Genomic DNA, 15,769 nt, shown 5'->3' on the forward strand with positions numbered 1-15,769 from the left:
TACAGTTTTACTTTGGAACTGGAAAGAGCTGAAAATTTTGTCATGCAAACTTCATGTAAGTTCTTCTAAGCTTCAAGAGTTTCTAGCTACAGAAGTAAAAGTAATGGATATGGTTATATGCTTCTTAGATTAACACGATATGGTTATATGCTTCTTAGATTTACATGATTGGTCAAAATTGTATAAGATTTCAACGTTTCCTATCTTATTTCGATGGACAATCAGTAAAGATGTATTTCTTATTTCAATCTTAAAGGCGTTTATTTTATTTATATTTGGTTGAGCAGATGCAATGGATGATGACAAATTACAGTATAGATTTTCGCATGGAGGGAAATTCCTAAGTAGAAGAGAAAAAACTGGTATAAGACAAGATAACTAAGAGTAAATAGTGCCTCAGGTGGAAACAGCTCGGTTTCTGCCATCGCCAAGAAGCCGTTTTGAAGAACAAATCTCTCCCTCTCTCTGTATTACTGTATATATGCAGGGTGTACAATCATTCAGAATAACAGTTGTTGAAAGATATCTTTGTTCTCTATATAACCTTCATTTCAAGAAGACGAAAGGGCTCCTCAACCACGATTTAACCTTATGATATCTTTCTTTACATCGATTCTATTGTTTTACAATAGAATTACGAGCGTGTTAAAAGAGTTGTTACAAGTAAAGAACTACATTAGATTATAAATTGCGAACAAAAGGAAGGTGGTTCATAAGTGAAGGGCTTCTCAACCACGATTTTGACCTATTTTAGTTGTAATATAAGTATGTGGAAACAATAGTGACGCAAGTGTTAAACTATAGGGATAAATTAGAGAACTTGGAAAATTCGCCCGTTAATTAGTAAAAAAATATGTGGAGGTCCTATAAGCAATAAACCCAAAGAGACAACTTAAAAGGTGATGAAAACTTTGACTTTGGACTTGAAAAAACATTTTCAAGGAAAGAATAACGTTCAAAATGTTTAATCATTAATAAATACATTCCCGCCTCAAGTCCACCTGATCAATCTGCATCTTTTAGTTGTTATATGTTTTACTGACTGCAAATCAAAATTTGTACACACATCAGATTATTCATTGAAGAAGACAATACTGCACCGACAATAATAATATAAATCCTCGTACTATTTGACCGATAGTTATTGTATCAATAGTTTTATCCTCGTACTATTTACTCTTTATTATTTCTTATTGGAGTTGAAGTGTTTTTATTTATTTATTTAAAGTGAGCTGAAGTGTTTTTTAATGTATCAAATGTGTTTGTATAATTTTAGTAGTTGTATACTTTAAAAAGAGTATAAAACCCATATGACTCCAACCCTAGACGTGGAAGACCTAGTAGGTGGATATTGAGATGATCCTTAATTTGAAATGAACGGTTGAGATATACATTTGTAGCGGTTGGTAACTTGAAGAAGAGTTTTCCCAACTGTTACTTTCTAAATTCTAAGGTCATTATTTGAAATGAACGGTTGGTAACAGCCTTTTGGCTCGGTACCTTTAGAAGCACCCTTTAATGATATGATGATATAAGAAGTTTTCCTATAAAAAAAAAATATACAAAAATTTGATGATAAATAAGATTGTTGGATTGAAATTCATACATGAAAAGTTCATGAACAAAGAACTCATCAATGGAAAATGAGTGGTTTCCTTTTCATGCTCAAGTTCATGTATATTTCACCCAATGAGCTTATTTCTTGAGTTAAATTAATGATTGAGCCATTTTGGGGGTTGAATCATGGTTAAAGAAATATTTCCAGTCAAATATAAAATTTTGCCTTAATGGAAGATAAAGATATTGGAGTAAACTAAAACACCATCATTATATTCACTACTATGCATGGTTTATATTAGAGTAAACTAAAACATGATGATGGTGCTACTACAAGTAAGAAGGAAGATGATGTGCCGCTCTTGACGGAAGAGGAATTTTCGGAATTCATGGAAAACTTAGATGATTGGCCCCGCTTACCAAAAATATATGATTCGACCTTCTTCCCGGAACATGAAATGCTTAGCCGAAGTAGATCATTTGCCATTCTTAGATGTGAAATGTGATTTGCCGTTTATGAAGGAAGAGATGCTTACACTCCAGTCGAAGGCAAATCTTTTAGCAAGCATAATAGCTGAATAAGAGTCCTTCTTTTGCTTGCCAAAATAATGCTTGTGCTACCGCATTGCCGTCCCCCTCTAATACCGCAAATCTACAAATTGAAAGCAGAGAAGCATAAGTCAGGAATACACCATATTACTAACTATAAGAACTTTTGTATAGCTCTTGTTTACGGGAGCGGGCTCAGTCCATGTAAAAGTTTTCAATTTAATATTTGATATTTAAGTTCACTTAATGTATAGATAATTGAGAGTTGCATTTTCTTCACCACAACCTTATTTAAACTCATGAAAGATATTTGTTTAAGTTCACTTTATGTTTTTTTACAAAATCTTATCATGATTATATAGGGCCTTTTTGGGACCTTATTAAAAAAAAAGAAAATGAAAGAGATTAGGTATTCTTCTACCTCATGAGATTAGAAGTTTGTTTGTTCTTGATGGACAAGTTAGTAAGAGACGAGAAGGCTTTTCAGTATTCGAAAAGGTGAGGAGTATTATTTATTCGTTAGAGATATGATTAGGATTGAATGAATCACCAGAGTTAGCTAGGGTCGAGTCCGAGCCGAGTCTTGATTCAAACCCAGAGACGGGAATTCTGTTTTCTAAGAGACGGACATGTCGGGATATTAGTTCAGTGGTAGAGCGTGCCTAGGTCCCAGGAAAGTTGTGTCCGTCAGTCCGTATGCCCTAAAATGGGAGGGCTCTCGACCACATGGATATTTCTGTTCATTTGTGCCTAATTCAGAGATGTGGATCATCTGAGGCGCATATGCACGGCGTACTCTTGTTGGACTGGAGTTCAGTCTTTCTTCATCTCTTCATTTCTTTACTAGCTTGGGGATTGATACCACTTACCAGGACAAGCTCGAGCCGAGCCGAGAACCATGAGACATGTTCAATCCTAATTGCTAGGTACTAGGACAGAAGAAATATTTCGTATACGGCCTCACTTGCGCTGCTTACAGAACTTCAAAGAGTGGCACATTAAGTTGTACTAAGGATTAAATCTCATCTAAGCATATCCTAGTAATAGCTCATGTCGCCCCGTTTCAATTCATTTCCTCCTGGTCAGTCATTATAAAACAGGAGTAGATGATTAGGTCAAGAAACCAGTACAATGCTTTTCCCTTTATGAGCTTCATAAAGTGTTAAAGATCTCGATATAAGACAATATCAAATGGTTGATCTGCCTATGATGTTTGTAAGGGTAATGTCCCTCTGAAATTGAACATGTTCATTAATAATATCAAAATTTTCAAACTTCATATATTAATAACTCAAATAACTGGATGTTCAGACCTTTTTTTAAGAGGGCAATTCTAATATTGTTAAGATCTAATATTGTTTCTCATGTTAAATTATCAGATTATGTTGCTCTATTATGAATCATATCAGATTTATGATCCAATTCTATAAGATCTGTTTACTAATTCATTAACTTCTAATGTATGATGTTTATTTTCTTTCTCTAAAGTATGTGTTAGTACAATTTTATTTGTAATAAATAGTCCATATACTTTTAAAAGAGTATAAATCCCATAACCCTAGACGTGGAAGACCTAGTAGGTGGATATTGAGATGATCCTGAATTTGAAATGAACGGTTGAGATATACATTTTTAGTCGTTGGTAACTTGAAGAAGAGTTTTTTCAACTGTTACTTTCTAAATTCTAAGGTCATTATTTGAAATGAACGGTGGATATTAACTTGATCCAAAGACCCAAACTTTTCCCACGCTTTCAGTTTCCTCTATTTATTAAAAACAGACCCTTTCTTACTTACACATACCTGAAAAACCCCACTTTCTATTTCTCACTATTTACTCTCTCTCTCTTTTTCCTTCTTTCTAAAAAACAGAGAGCATTGAAAACCAATCTTATAAATTCCCATTCTTTTATCATCCATCTTTCTTTGTTACGCATTTATTATTCAGATTGATTTAGGGTTTTCGATCTTCTTTCTTGTTGTTTTTTAGTCAAGAACAAGTTCTTCTTTCCCTCCTCCTCTGTTTCGTTGCTAGCAAATTTCCCATATAAACAAACACAGGTATTATTATATTACTACTCTCTTTTGCTATCTCTCTCTATAAATTTAGTCAATCAAGGTTCTTTTATATGATTCAAGAACGTATTATTCAAACCCTATTTCTTCCTTTTTTTTGTTTTAGAGTTTTAGGGTTTTAGGGGGTTTTACCCTAAGAAGTTTCTAAATTACTGTTATGGAGTTGTTCTGTTTATACTAACAAGTTTCTAAATTACTAAGAAGTTTCTAAAATTAAGTAGTAAGTACTACCCAATCTCTATAACTAGTAGTAGTAGTGTTGAAGTCTTTCTTTCTATCTTTCTTTGTTACTTACATGAGTAAGTAGTAGTTACTATCATCACTCTTTCAAATAACCCTAAACCAGATAGATAGATATTCTCTCTCTCCTCCCTCTCTCTTTTTAACTAGTTTCTATAAATATTACTATTAGAAATTTCAAATCTAGATTATATATTTTGGTACAGAGTGAAAAATCAATCAATCAATCACAAACAAACAAGAGAATAAAAGATGGGGAGGAAGAAGATAGAGATTGAAAAGATTGATGATAATAATAAGAGGAATGTGACCTTCACCAAGAGACGTCAAGGTTTATTCAAAAAGGCTTCCGATATTTGCGTTCAATCTCATGCTCAAATTGCCGTCGTTGCTTTCTCCGCTGCTGGTAATGTTTTCTCCTTCGGTCATCCGTCCGTTGATTCCGTTATTGATCATTACATTACCGGCGGAGCTCAAGTACAAAAAGAAGAAGATACAGAGGAGAGAATTGAACATGTTGACAAGAGGAGGAAGATTAGTAGTGATAATGGTGGTGGGTTTTGGTGGGATCAGATTGATATTGAAAAACTCGATTCATACGACAAAATGTCGTATGTGCAAAATAAAATAATGGGTTTGAAGCAGAATATCAGGAAGCGTATTGAGGAACTCACCTTGTCATCTTCACTACCATCATCTTCTATTGCTGCTATTCCTGCTGCTCCTGCTTCTACTGCTACTCCAGCTGCTGCTCCTTCTACTACCGTTCGTGCTACTTTTGATGCTGCTCCTTCTACTGCCGTTCGTGCTACTCCAGCTGCTGCTCCTACTGCCGTTGCTTCTACTTTTGTTGCTGCTCCTACAGCCGTTGTTGCAACTCCAGCTGCTGCTCCTACTGCCGTCGGTGCTACTTTTGCCGCCCCTTCTTCTACTGATATTGGTGCTACTACAAGTAAGAAAGAAGATGGCTTGCCACTCTTGACGGAAGAGGAATTTTCGAAATTCCTAGCAGAATTAGATGATTTGCCCTGCTTACCAAAAGCAGGATATGAATCGACCTTCTTCACGGAAGATGAATTTGCGAAATGCTCAGCCGAAGCAAATAATTTGCCGTTCTTAGAGGTCAAATATGATTTGCCGTTCTTAGAGGTGAAATATGATTTGAAGGAGGAAGAGGATTGGGTTGTAGAAGAAAAAGATGAATTTGGTTGGCTAACAATATAAAGATGAATTACCCGATATTGCTTATAGTTTTGACGATGGAGAAGAGACAACAACTAACTTCATTACTATATGATATCCGTAGACAACTTCATGAAATGAAATTGATCAAATATTGTTTATTGTTCCGTATGTATTATTCAAAAACTATATCATGAAAGAGATCAACCGATATTGTTCATTATTCTCGAAAACCATTTCACGAAAATATATTAATCGATATTGTTCATTGCTCAGTGATTTTCGAATACCATTTTATGTTTGTTATTGTTTTTGGGTTTACAAGTTTTTGTTAATATAATATTACATGAACTCCGTTGACTAACTATTTGTATCTTCTCTTATACTTGGTTCACCGAGTGTTAGGTCTGTCTGTTAATGTTTTTCTGCATCACCGAGAACGGAAATGAATCTCCTAAGAAAACAAAGAGGAAAAGGAGGTAACCAAAGGAGAGTTCATGGAGCAGAAGATCCCCTATGAAACACAGACCTCTGAAGAAATTAGAGAATAAGAAGAAGACGGTAGTGGTGTTGATGCTATCATGCAACACCCGTTCCTAAAGTTCTAATAATGAGGTCTTCTTGACCGCGATGGAGTAAATCTAAGTTGGCTTTTCATTTAGACCGTGACCACGAAACACAGATAAAGAAAATCATCTTGAACACTGGTCATTTAGAAGGCCTATTAACCGACAAGGTTTAAGCTATTCTCCAAAATTCGAAGGAACATTTCATCAAGGGGTCAGACATTCTTCAAAATCACAGTCTCTGCCGAAGTCTATTAGATTGATGAATAGCATAATGTTGCCACCAAAATGTCTGACCTTATTCGACAAAAGGTATATGGATGCCTAATGAGCTTCAACCGAGCCCTATCCGATCACCGAGTTACACGCCTGATTTGGAAGATCTCAACTGCATGTTGTTACTCCGCTCCTGCTGCTTCTACAGCCATTGCTGCTACCAGTTTTTACATTTCAGCTGCATCTACAGCCACAACCGCTACTCTTTTCACTGCTAATGAGGGAAGAAGACCATTCGTTGTTCTTAGCGGAGGAATATGACTTGTCGATCTTAGAGGGGGAAGGTGATTTGCCGTTTTTCAAGGAAAAGGATGGTTCCAGTTGGCCGGCAGAAGATGCTTTTCCCCGATATTGCGAACAATTTTGACGATGGAGATGAGACTGGAGCACATCTGTGATACTCAAACACCATTTCTACAGTTCAACCTTTAATTTCTGTTATTCAAATTAGGTCTAGAGAGAAATGATCAAATCATCAAAATTAGATTAATAAAGGATGTATAGTTCTAAATCTCAATGTCAATGCCCTCTTTCAAGCATTCGCATTACGAAAATACATAGTAAACATTGTTGACATCTTATCCAACTTTACACAAAGTATAACAAGTAGAACATCGAAGTAAATTTCTAAGTTTGAAAGATACCAACTATACTCGAAGAATTGGCATTCTGTACACAGAAATATATTTATTTCGATTACCTTGTACAATATACTGAACTCGCACATGGAAGTCAACATAATCCCAACTGTTATCAGCATTAACTAACAATGCAAAAAAGACATAATATTACAAGAAAACCAGATTGCTAAAACCAAGGAGACGGCATTAAGAAGTAAGCAAGAAATTACCCTCAGGTATGCTTGAATTTGGTGCTCCAATATCTCTCATGGCGGTTCCATCATCTTCTGGTCCAGCATTAGTCAATAAGTTCTCGGGATTGGTGATGTTCTGAAGCTGGTTCTTTTCTGTTGAATCGTCAAAGAGGCATTCTGCCTTCAAGTTCACGAAACCTTCTAGTCTGGGCTTAAACATGAGATTAGAATATTGTGGTAATTGGCCATCCTTGAGAGGTTTTGTCGATGACTCTAAAGGTCGGTAAAAGAGCAAATGAGCCACAGTTCGGTCTATCGGGTTGGTGTCCTTCTCTAGATTTGGTATCCTCACTGATCTACCAAAACAAAAGTTAAGGAAATAAATTAGTAAAAGATCGTGCGCGGATGTTAATGAAAAATAACACTATTTTCGGAAGAAAACCATCAGAGTTGCATTTAGGTTTACAAACCTGTTTGGTCCTTCTGTTTCGTCGTTTATAAGAATTTCAGGTTTGTCGCTACTCGTATCATTTGAGTTATGCCTTTGTGTTGCACTTTGAGACAATCGTAACAAACTATCTCGAATACAAAGTCTTGCATTGACATCCAACTAAAGAAACATAGGATAGAAAAAAAAAACATTTAGATGAAACTTTGATTGAATGATTATATGCTCTTTCTAGGAGATTTTTTAATCGAAGTCGTAATACCTTTTTAACAACATCTTGAAGCTGATCAAGCACTCTTTCTTGGAATGAGCAGTCATCAATTGACATAGCATTTGTATTGGGATCATCTTGTTCCATGGGGGGATTGGACTCGAGAGAAGAGGGCAATTTGTTGTTTTCCTCAACCTCGACACCACTAACTTCTGTATCTTGACTAGGATTCTCTTGTGGACAGATTTGAGTACCTGAGCTATCAGTTTCAATGACCTGGTGACCAAATTGTTCTTGTTGTTCTTGAATAGCAAGCATCGCCTGCATTTGTTGTCGCCTTCTTAACTTTTCAATCTTTTCCCTAGGTGTCATGTTTGTCGGTCTAGATGGACCACCAGGAAACTTCTTCGAAGAATTCACATGCTTCGACGATAGAGGAGAAAATTTATAACCAACAAAGTGGGATTGATCCTTAACCCTCTTGGGATTAACACACGGGGATGTGGGCACGGTCGGGTAGTAGTTAGTGGCATGATCATATCCGGTTGACGAATATGGATGGGGATTCTGCAAGTACATCCAAGAGTGAGGTGGACCAAGTTGCCTATGTGGGTTGAGAATTGAAGATGGGAAGGTTTGGGTAGATGACATTGGCATTTGGGGGCTAAAGTGTTGAAATTGGCTTGTATTCAGAGACCAGGGTCCACGTAAATCCTGTGATTTCCTTTCGCTTTCCTCTTCCCTTTTCGGACATTTCAACGGGTCTTTTTTATCATTCACCTTTAAATATGAACAGATACAGATAAAGTATAAAACTTACAGCTTGACGTTGAAAAGAATTTTTTTTTTAAAGAACGGGTCAATAAATACCTTACTAGCGAAGACATTCTCGGTTGGACCCTTTTCACTATAGGGTTGTGAGTTTGACGCCATCTTCCCAATCATCTTCGTGTCTTTCTGTGAGAAGTTAATTTTAAATTACAACCATTAACCAATTATGTACATGACTAAGAACAACTCATTTAATCATTCATGGAATTTGTTGGCGGCCTATACCTTCTTATCCATCAAAGATTTACGTTTTCCCCCGACACTATCAACCACAGGGAGGGCAGAACTGCTGCAATCTGTTCCATAACCCTTATTCTTGGTTGAGTCTTCTACACTGTTTACTATATGTGTGCTCGAATCACTTATCCTCTCATAACCTGTCGAGTGGTCTTCATGTCGCACATTTTCTGTTTTATTTTCATACAGCTGATTTGTGTTCTTCGATTCACCTAAGCGCAACGAAGAACCAGCAGATCCAATCAAATTTGCCGTGGATGACCAGAAATCATCTGCACTACCAAGACTATCACCTCCAAATATTGGGTCGTCATTTCTGCAAAATAAGAACGTCTGAGTGTTGTAGTCATAAAGCACCACGAAGTTATAATCGAAATGAAAATGGAAAAGATGAATGTTTTCGACTGGGTACTCAAAAGGTGTACCCAAAATCAATAGTCATTCACTTTATTATATCAAGAAGCGAATCTATTACCTAAACATACTATCAAGATCATCAAAGGATCCAATGTTAGCCCAACTATAATCAAGAAAGTCAGTATGCTCTTTTTCTCCATGCTCATCCTCAAACAACTGAGGATCATTATCTAGTTGAACAGTACCTGCTGCTGAGAAACAAAATGTACTTATAGAGGGAAGGATCTCAATTCGATGCACATTTTATCACGAGAAAACAGTAATCGGATTTCGGTTAAAGTGTTAGCTGCTTCAATGCACATAAAATTATGCGCATTTCTAACAGCATAGTCCTTACCACATGCAGCATCAGGCAAAGGCGAATCGGGCCATGTATCCATTTCAAGACCAAGCTCGTCGGTGTTAAAGGTACTGTTTTCCGGTTTAGATCCGGAGAAGTCATTGCTCGCTCCCGGTTTCTTCTGCTCGGCAAGATTGACAGAGTTGTCTTCGTTACTCCATTGCTTCTTGTTGCAAGTCTCAAATGCACCCCGTGATTTCTCCTCACCTCCTTCTGGAAAAGGTACGATGTGGTCACTGTTTTCTCTGGTCTCACGACCCTCACCCCATACTATATTCGTAAGCTAAAAATACAAAATAAGTTCATTAGACGTCTTTTGGACAAGAATCAGTTACAGTTGTCACAAATGTGTCTAATTAGACAATTTTAGATCAGCACCAAAATTACAGGTCAGTGACATCACACACATATACTGTAAAACTAGCGATTTATCTCAATGCTATTGAGCACGGGTAAGAAATTTTCTTCGTTCAACAGATTTCTTCATCTACAAACCTAGCACCCGTTAACCAAAATATTCAATGGTAAAAGTAAGTTTTCCGAAAGAGCACCCAATAACTCAAAATCCTAAAGTGATAAACTTTTGTTTCATCAATCTTAATCCAAATTTATTTGTCTTAGCTAGTGAGCTAGTCTGATCTTGAAAGGCGTTTTCGCATTTAGAATCCCTAAAACCTCCTATTGAGGACCAAGCGTTAACAGTTACCGATATTGTCAATACCTTTAACGTCCAAGACGAAGCCCAACGGGTGGGAGATTTTGTTCCTTGCGGTGGCTCATCAAACCCCACCCAAAAGGCCTTCACACTTCCTAAACTTGAGCTCGCACCTACAACCCAAGCTCTTGACACTCTCAAAAATCCTAAAACCTCCTAATGTCGATCCAACCATTACAAGTCTCGATATTGTCCGCACGTTTGACTCCCAAGTCCAAGCCCAAGCCCAATGAGTTTTGTTCATGGCAAAGACTCCCGAGGCCACACCCGAAAAGCCTTTACACTTCCTAAACTTGAGCTCTCACCTATAGCCCAGGCTCTCCGGACACTCTACCAGACGATCCGAGACTATCACATCCCGGAACATTAACTAAAGAATTAAATCAACAAGAACAAAACCAATTTGAAAAATGAAGACATATTATCCAAACCCTAAAATTTGCTAAAGATCTAAACCTACCAAATAAAATCCAAAACCTTTTCAATCTATTCTTATACCAAATTCATTCATCCCCAATTCAATTTCAAAATCCCCAATTCTAAACAATAATCAAAACAAGTAATCCAAACTATAAAACTGAAAAATCAATCTAATTAAACAATCAGAACCACACAAAATCTCATCTTTAACAAAAAAAAAATTACCTCTTCGTCGTTCCAATCAAACATCTCAGAACAAATATAACCTTTAGATCTCTACTCCAAAACTCAAATCAGAAAATCCCACACCATTAAACTCAAACATTTCAAAACTTTCCAAAATCCTATCTTTTCAACTAAAATCAACTATTCGAACAAAAGGGTAGGTATTAGTAGAAAGACAAGTCAATATGGATTTGATTTTACCCTTCCCCACGATTAGAAATCTGATGAGGTTTCCAGAGCTTGAAGAGAGAGAGAGAGAGAGAAAGAGAGTTTAGGAGTTTTTAGAGAGAGAAAGAGAGTAATAGCCAACGTGGCAACAAGTGGGGAGGAAGTAATTGGTTCATAGTGAATGGTTGAAAAAATAAGTAATGACACGTGGTAGTTGTATAATCTTAATTAGTGGTTAGGAATAGAGATCAAATGCTCAATTCTTATTGGTTAGTATTTGGATTTTAGATTCATTTGAGTTTCATTTCATTCTCATTTGCATTTAGATTTTGGGTTTCATACACTTTATAAGATTGATTTCATTTTGACTCCCTAAAGATGAATAACTCATTATAATGATCCCTGAAGAAGACTGACTTTTGAGATGGACTCAATCAATCTTTAGATTATCTCACTCTATCCTTGGCTCTTTTTTTTTCTTTTTAAGCACTGACCGACTGATAGACGACCACTTATCTTCAACTCTCTCCAAAGGAAATTCTTTTTCATCTTCGTCGTATTTTCATCAGTGCCACTATAGTTTTTTTTTCTCTTCTTTCATTTTTTCTACTAAGAAAACAGACGGAAGACACAAAAGAGTTTTTTTTTTTTAAATAAAGATTAAAAGAAACTAATTTGTTAATATTGAATATCAAAATAATATAAAAAGAGTCTTTTCAATAGTTAAGTATCTTGTGGGGACTATTTTTGTGAATTAGTCAAGTATTGGTGGACCATAAACACAAAATGGCAATTCGACAAAAGCAACCCATTTGTACTACTGCTGCACACCCCTCAAAATAAGGGTGGGTACTCTAGTTTGTTTAACCTTTAGTGATAAGAACAATAAGATTTAAAAGAATAAAAGAGAAGATATAGTAGGGAATAAGGTTCGAGAAGATAAGAGAAAATAACAATGGCGAGGGAAGAAAAGGGAAGATTTGTAGTTAAAGGATCGAACTTGGGCTATTGAAACGTCCCTCTATATATAACATTGGATCAATCCCTAAAACGATAAGACAACTAAATTATTTCGGGGCCGTTTTGACATTGTCATTAGTATTTGACTATGTGACAGTACTGGTGACGTCGTTTACAGTCTATTAAAATGTCAAATAAAATTTTATGATATACTTCCACTTCCTATAAATTAACAACAAATAATTCAATTACACAAGCATTGCCTGTTTGTACTTAAAATATCAAACCTCATGATTAAACACCACAATTCACACATAATAGGAACAAGAAAACTCGTCAAGAAATCAAAGGAAAAAACAAAGAAACGTCGAATCTTCGAATGAAAAAAAGCACACCACTGAACTTGAGAAAAACTTAATGAAAAATAAAATACTTCTGTTTTCTTCTTCTTCCTATTCTGATCTTGCAAGCAAACTGAGCAAGAAATCCTTGAAGTTTCCATGAGTTAGAAGTTCAATTTTGTCTGCCAATTGAACTTCATATAACTTATAATATTCTTCTGCGATCTCTTTCAAATCGATGTCAGCTCGGGTTATAGTTACGCGAGTGAGCCCTCCTTTTATGTTTTCATCAACGCCTTCTCCCAACGACAAATGTAGTATCTGAAAATTCGAACATATGTAAGTACGAATGAATACCAAAAAAGAAGTATGGAAATGCTTAATAAGAACCATTCTTTGAAACTCACCTTGCTGAAATATGTGTTAGGAGAAGAAAGACAAAGAACTGTATTTCTTAAGAGAAAGTCATGTAGGTCCTGAAAATAAACAAGATCAAAATGTGATTCTATACGACATTTTTATATTTAGTTCGAGCTTTTAGAGCAAGCACAATTGTTCAATACTAAATAAAACGAACCCGAAAATCATATGTTAGAGCTAGCAAAAGACTGAAGCTCTCGAGTTACTTGCAAATCGGACGGGCTCTAGGGTTAGTCGAGTCAATATATGACCGTGTCTCTGAGCCTGCCAATACTTGAGTAGCTCGCTAGGCCATCTTGGGAATCGCCAGTAACTTATTCGGGATCGAGTCGCAAACTTAACTACTTAGTGCTTCTAAAATGTGTTTACCACATTACAGACATACACAAAAATGTTTGTCTTCAACATGTCTATAGTACAAGATCGAGCTTTTAGAGCAAACCGTGTTGTTCTACGCTATGTGAATCAAAAGCAAAACTCATTGTAGAGTTTTAGAGCAAGTAGACAAAACAATTACACTTCTTAGGCGTATTTACCATATTATATATCCATATGTGATTGTCTATCACATGTTAACATCAACAGTTCGATCCTTTAGATCTAGTAAAATTGTTTGAGAGTAGGTGAAAAACGAACATTCATATTTGCATAAATAAGTAAATTCTAGTCATCACATACCTCGTCTATGGTTTCCCCGTATAATTCCTTATAATGGGTGAAAACATGCTTAAGATGAAGCTTGCTTCTTGTCGTTAGAATTCTCACTACCTCAGAGTCTAAAGATGGGTTCTCATCTACTTTTATAGCATCAGCAATAATTTTTGCCTCTTCTTTGGCCATCGCATCATTTACTCGTTCTCCTTCATATCGGTAAGAGCTTACCAATGCCACCAAGAGCTGTCCAAATCGCGCAAAATTGAAATAAAATTTTAATGACAATGTACCATTTTACTACCAAACATGAAGAACCAAAAGAACCCCATTTACTTTGGGAGCTTGGACATCCCAAGTAACCAAAGCCTAATCAAATCCTATATACATGTGGGCCTGAGCCTTGAAGTTTCCTTACAATGTTGTCGAATATAATGCGTATATATTGATAAGTACTCACATTGCGGTGGATGCCTTTGACGTGATAGGCGACATCTTCCTCGATCGAATGGTCGAAAAGAGAGTGGTAAGCCTTCCTGGCACCTAATAGCTCTTCTGATGATCTGGTACAAGCTATCTCTACAAGAATATAATACGCTTGAACCCCTTTGCTCAATGAATCTCTTATCAACCTTGCATCTCTTTCCCATGGGTGCATTGTCCATAGCACTATAGCTTTCTAAACATTTACACAACAAAATGAACACTAGAACTCAATCACAAAAAGGAAAATCAAGTCAACCGAGAGTTAATAACGGGCCCGCCTAGTTCACACATGGGCCGAGTTCCTGGGATTAGATTTAGTTGAGCTATATTGGGCCAGTCGTGCATAATCGGGACTTATACAAACAAAAATCTCATCGGAAGTTCTATATGCACCGTTGTTTTTGCTAAGTTGAACCGTCATGACTCAACCAATAGACCTTTAGCCGGTTGGGCTTAGCAACTCCGCCTGTGCATAACTTCTTAGATCTCGATACCCACCTCAAACTCCAAGCCTAGTTAAATTCAAGCAAATGGTATGAATGTGAAATTACTAAGCCCAAACCCATATCGAAAGGGGGTTAGATTAGGGGTGGGATTAATTTAGCCCTTGAGCCCACACTCGACTCGTTTGTCTCGGTCCATTGAGGCCCACGAGCACCTAATACCCGGACCGGGCATTACCCGCCAATTGAACTTTTACACTCCACTTACACTTTCTATTAAGCTCCCTTAACTTATTTATCATCTCCTCAAGGTTATACATTACCCTCTAAAACCCTAAAAGAATTAATCTAAAATTATCAAAAACTAATCAACAAATTAACAAAAATTAAGGTCAACTAAAACACTTTAATCTTCCTAAACTCTCTAATGATCATAATCATCTACAATTTGTTACTAACTAGAAATGAAATAGTCAAAGTCAACGAATTTGCAGCTTTTTGATGATCCAAACTCCAAAGATAGAGAGAAATAGAGAGAGAGAGAGAGAGTTAAGCATTAATCTCTCTTTTAATTATCTCTAATCTTTTCTATAATTATTTGATTAGAAAAAATGTAATAAAATGAGTACCTTAAAACGGGCAAATTCTTGTTCAAGAAGTTCAGTATGAGCGTGACTCCATTTTTCAAAATCACGATGATCTTGATGGAAGAAATCAGAATTATTCTTTCTGAATAATTTCTTCTCTTCTGATTTCCATTTCCCAAGTACTGTTATTAATGTTTTTTCATCTACTCCAAATCCTGTATTTATTTACCCACCAAAATATAAAAATAAAAAATTATTACAAATTTTATCATCAATTCAAAAAGGAAAAAATCTCCCAAAAAAAGAAAAATGAAATTTAGGTCAATACTTAAAACCCTTAAACAAGAAATTAGGATTTTTTTTATAATAGAGCTAGAATTAAATTGGGAATTTAAGAACACTAGGAAATATGAAAAATATAGGAGAAATTAATTAATAAATATATTTATAAGTAAATAAAAGAAATTAAATTAAATGTGAAAAAAAGATAACCTGAGAAAGCCTTTGTGAGAGCTATGTGTTCATGGGCTATTTGTTCATGAGCCATTTTTGTTTTCTACTTTTTAGAACTCTTTTAGTTGTGAGAGAGAGAGAGAGAGAGGAGTGGGAT

General features: G+C 36.0%; 2 protein-coding genes and 1 long non-coding RNA gene across 6 annotated transcripts; 1 reads left to right on the top strand and 2 right to left on the bottom strand.

Annotated features, from left to right (window-relative positions):
• The first annotated feature begins 1,729 nt into the window (after positions 1 to 1,729).
• LOC147540311 (uncharacterized) lies at positions 1,730 to 2,381 on the top strand. Its single transcript, XR_015224890.1, has 2 exons — positions 1,730 to 2,171; positions 2,242 to 2,381. It is a non-coding gene; the product is annotated as an uncharacterized LOC147540311 (long non-coding RNA).
• A 2,271-nt stretch (positions 2,382 to 4,652) lies between these two features.
• Positions 4,653 to 11,508, bottom strand: LOC147540312 (agglutinin-like protein). 4 transcript variants are annotated; one of them, XR_015224889.1, is made up of 11 exons: positions 11,104 to 11,454; positions 9,741 to 10,026; positions 9,462 to 9,591; positions 8,975 to 9,302; positions 8,789 to 8,875; positions 7,970 to 8,698; positions 7,730 to 7,869; positions 7,296 to 7,615; positions 7,146 to 7,208; positions 6,467 to 6,837; positions 4,653 to 5,449 (listed from the first exon to the last, which is right to left on the bottom strand). XR_015224889.1 is itself a non-coding variant. In XM_086638965.1 (10 exons), exons 1-10 carry the CDS (start codon positions 11,125 to 11,127, stop codon positions 6,620 to 6,622), a joined length of 2,328 nt encoding a protein of 775 aa, XP_086495091.1. In that variant the 5' UTR covers positions 11,128 to 11,508; the 3' UTR covers positions 6,242 to 6,619. The 4 variants fall into 4 exon arrangements, 3 of the variants coding, with proteins under 3 accessions (XP_086495091.1, XP_086495092.1, XP_086495093.1); XM_086638965.1 differs by lacking the exon at positions 4,653 to 5,449 and having other exon boundaries at positions 6,242 to 6,837; positions 9,462 to 9,594; positions 11,104 to 11,508; XM_086638966.1 differs by lacking the exon at positions 4,653 to 5,449 and having other exon boundaries at positions 6,242 to 6,837.
• A 923-nt stretch (positions 11,509 to 12,431) lies between these two features.
• On the bottom strand, positions 12,432 to 15,769 carry ANNAT4 (annexin 4). The gene is made up of 6 exons (XM_086643610.1): positions 15,652 to 15,769; positions 15,202 to 15,374; positions 14,104 to 14,322; positions 13,671 to 13,889; positions 12,980 to 13,048; positions 12,432 to 12,893 (listed from the first exon to the last, which is right to left on the bottom strand). Exons 1-6 carry the CDS (start codon positions 15,704 to 15,706, stop codon positions 12,684 to 12,686), a joined length of 945 nt encoding a protein of 314 aa, XP_086499736.1. The 5' UTR covers positions 15,707 to 15,769; the 3' UTR covers positions 12,432 to 12,683.

This window comes from Eschscholzia californica, unplaced genomic scaffold (genome assembly GCF_041429995.1).
Source record: "Eschscholzia californica isolate CP2 unplaced genomic scaffold, dmEscCali1.0.p SCAF_5, whole genome shotgun sequence".
NCBI lineage: Eukaryota > Viridiplantae > Streptophyta > Magnoliopsida > Ranunculales > Papaveraceae > Eschscholzia > Eschscholzia californica.

Bases quoted from the DNA above. Each gene is read 5' to 3' on its own strand.
- LOC147540312 (XM_086638965.1), bottom strand. From the start codon at position 11,127: ATGTTTGATTGGAACGACGAAGAG. The intron at 9,595-9,740 runs GTAAGGACTATG...TTTGTTTCTCAG, and splicing joins TTTGCCTGATGCTGCATGTG to CAGCAGGTACTGTTCAACTA. The intron at 7,209-7,295 runs GTAATTTCTTGC...TTGCATTGTTAG, and splicing joins AAATTCAAGCATACCTGAGG to TTAATGCTGATAACAGTTGG.
- ANNAT4 (XM_086643610.1), bottom strand. From the start codon at position 15,706: ATGGCTCATGAACAAATAGCCCATGAACACATAGCTCTCACAAAGGCT. The intron at 15,375-15,651 runs GTTATCTTTTTT...AAATAAATACAG, and splicing joins TCTCACAAAGGCTTTCTCAG to GATTTGGAGTAGATGAAAAA. The intron at 13,890-14,103 runs GTGAGTACTTAT...CGATTTGGACAG, and splicing joins TCAAAGGCATCCACCGCAAT to CTCTTGGTGGCATTGGTAAG.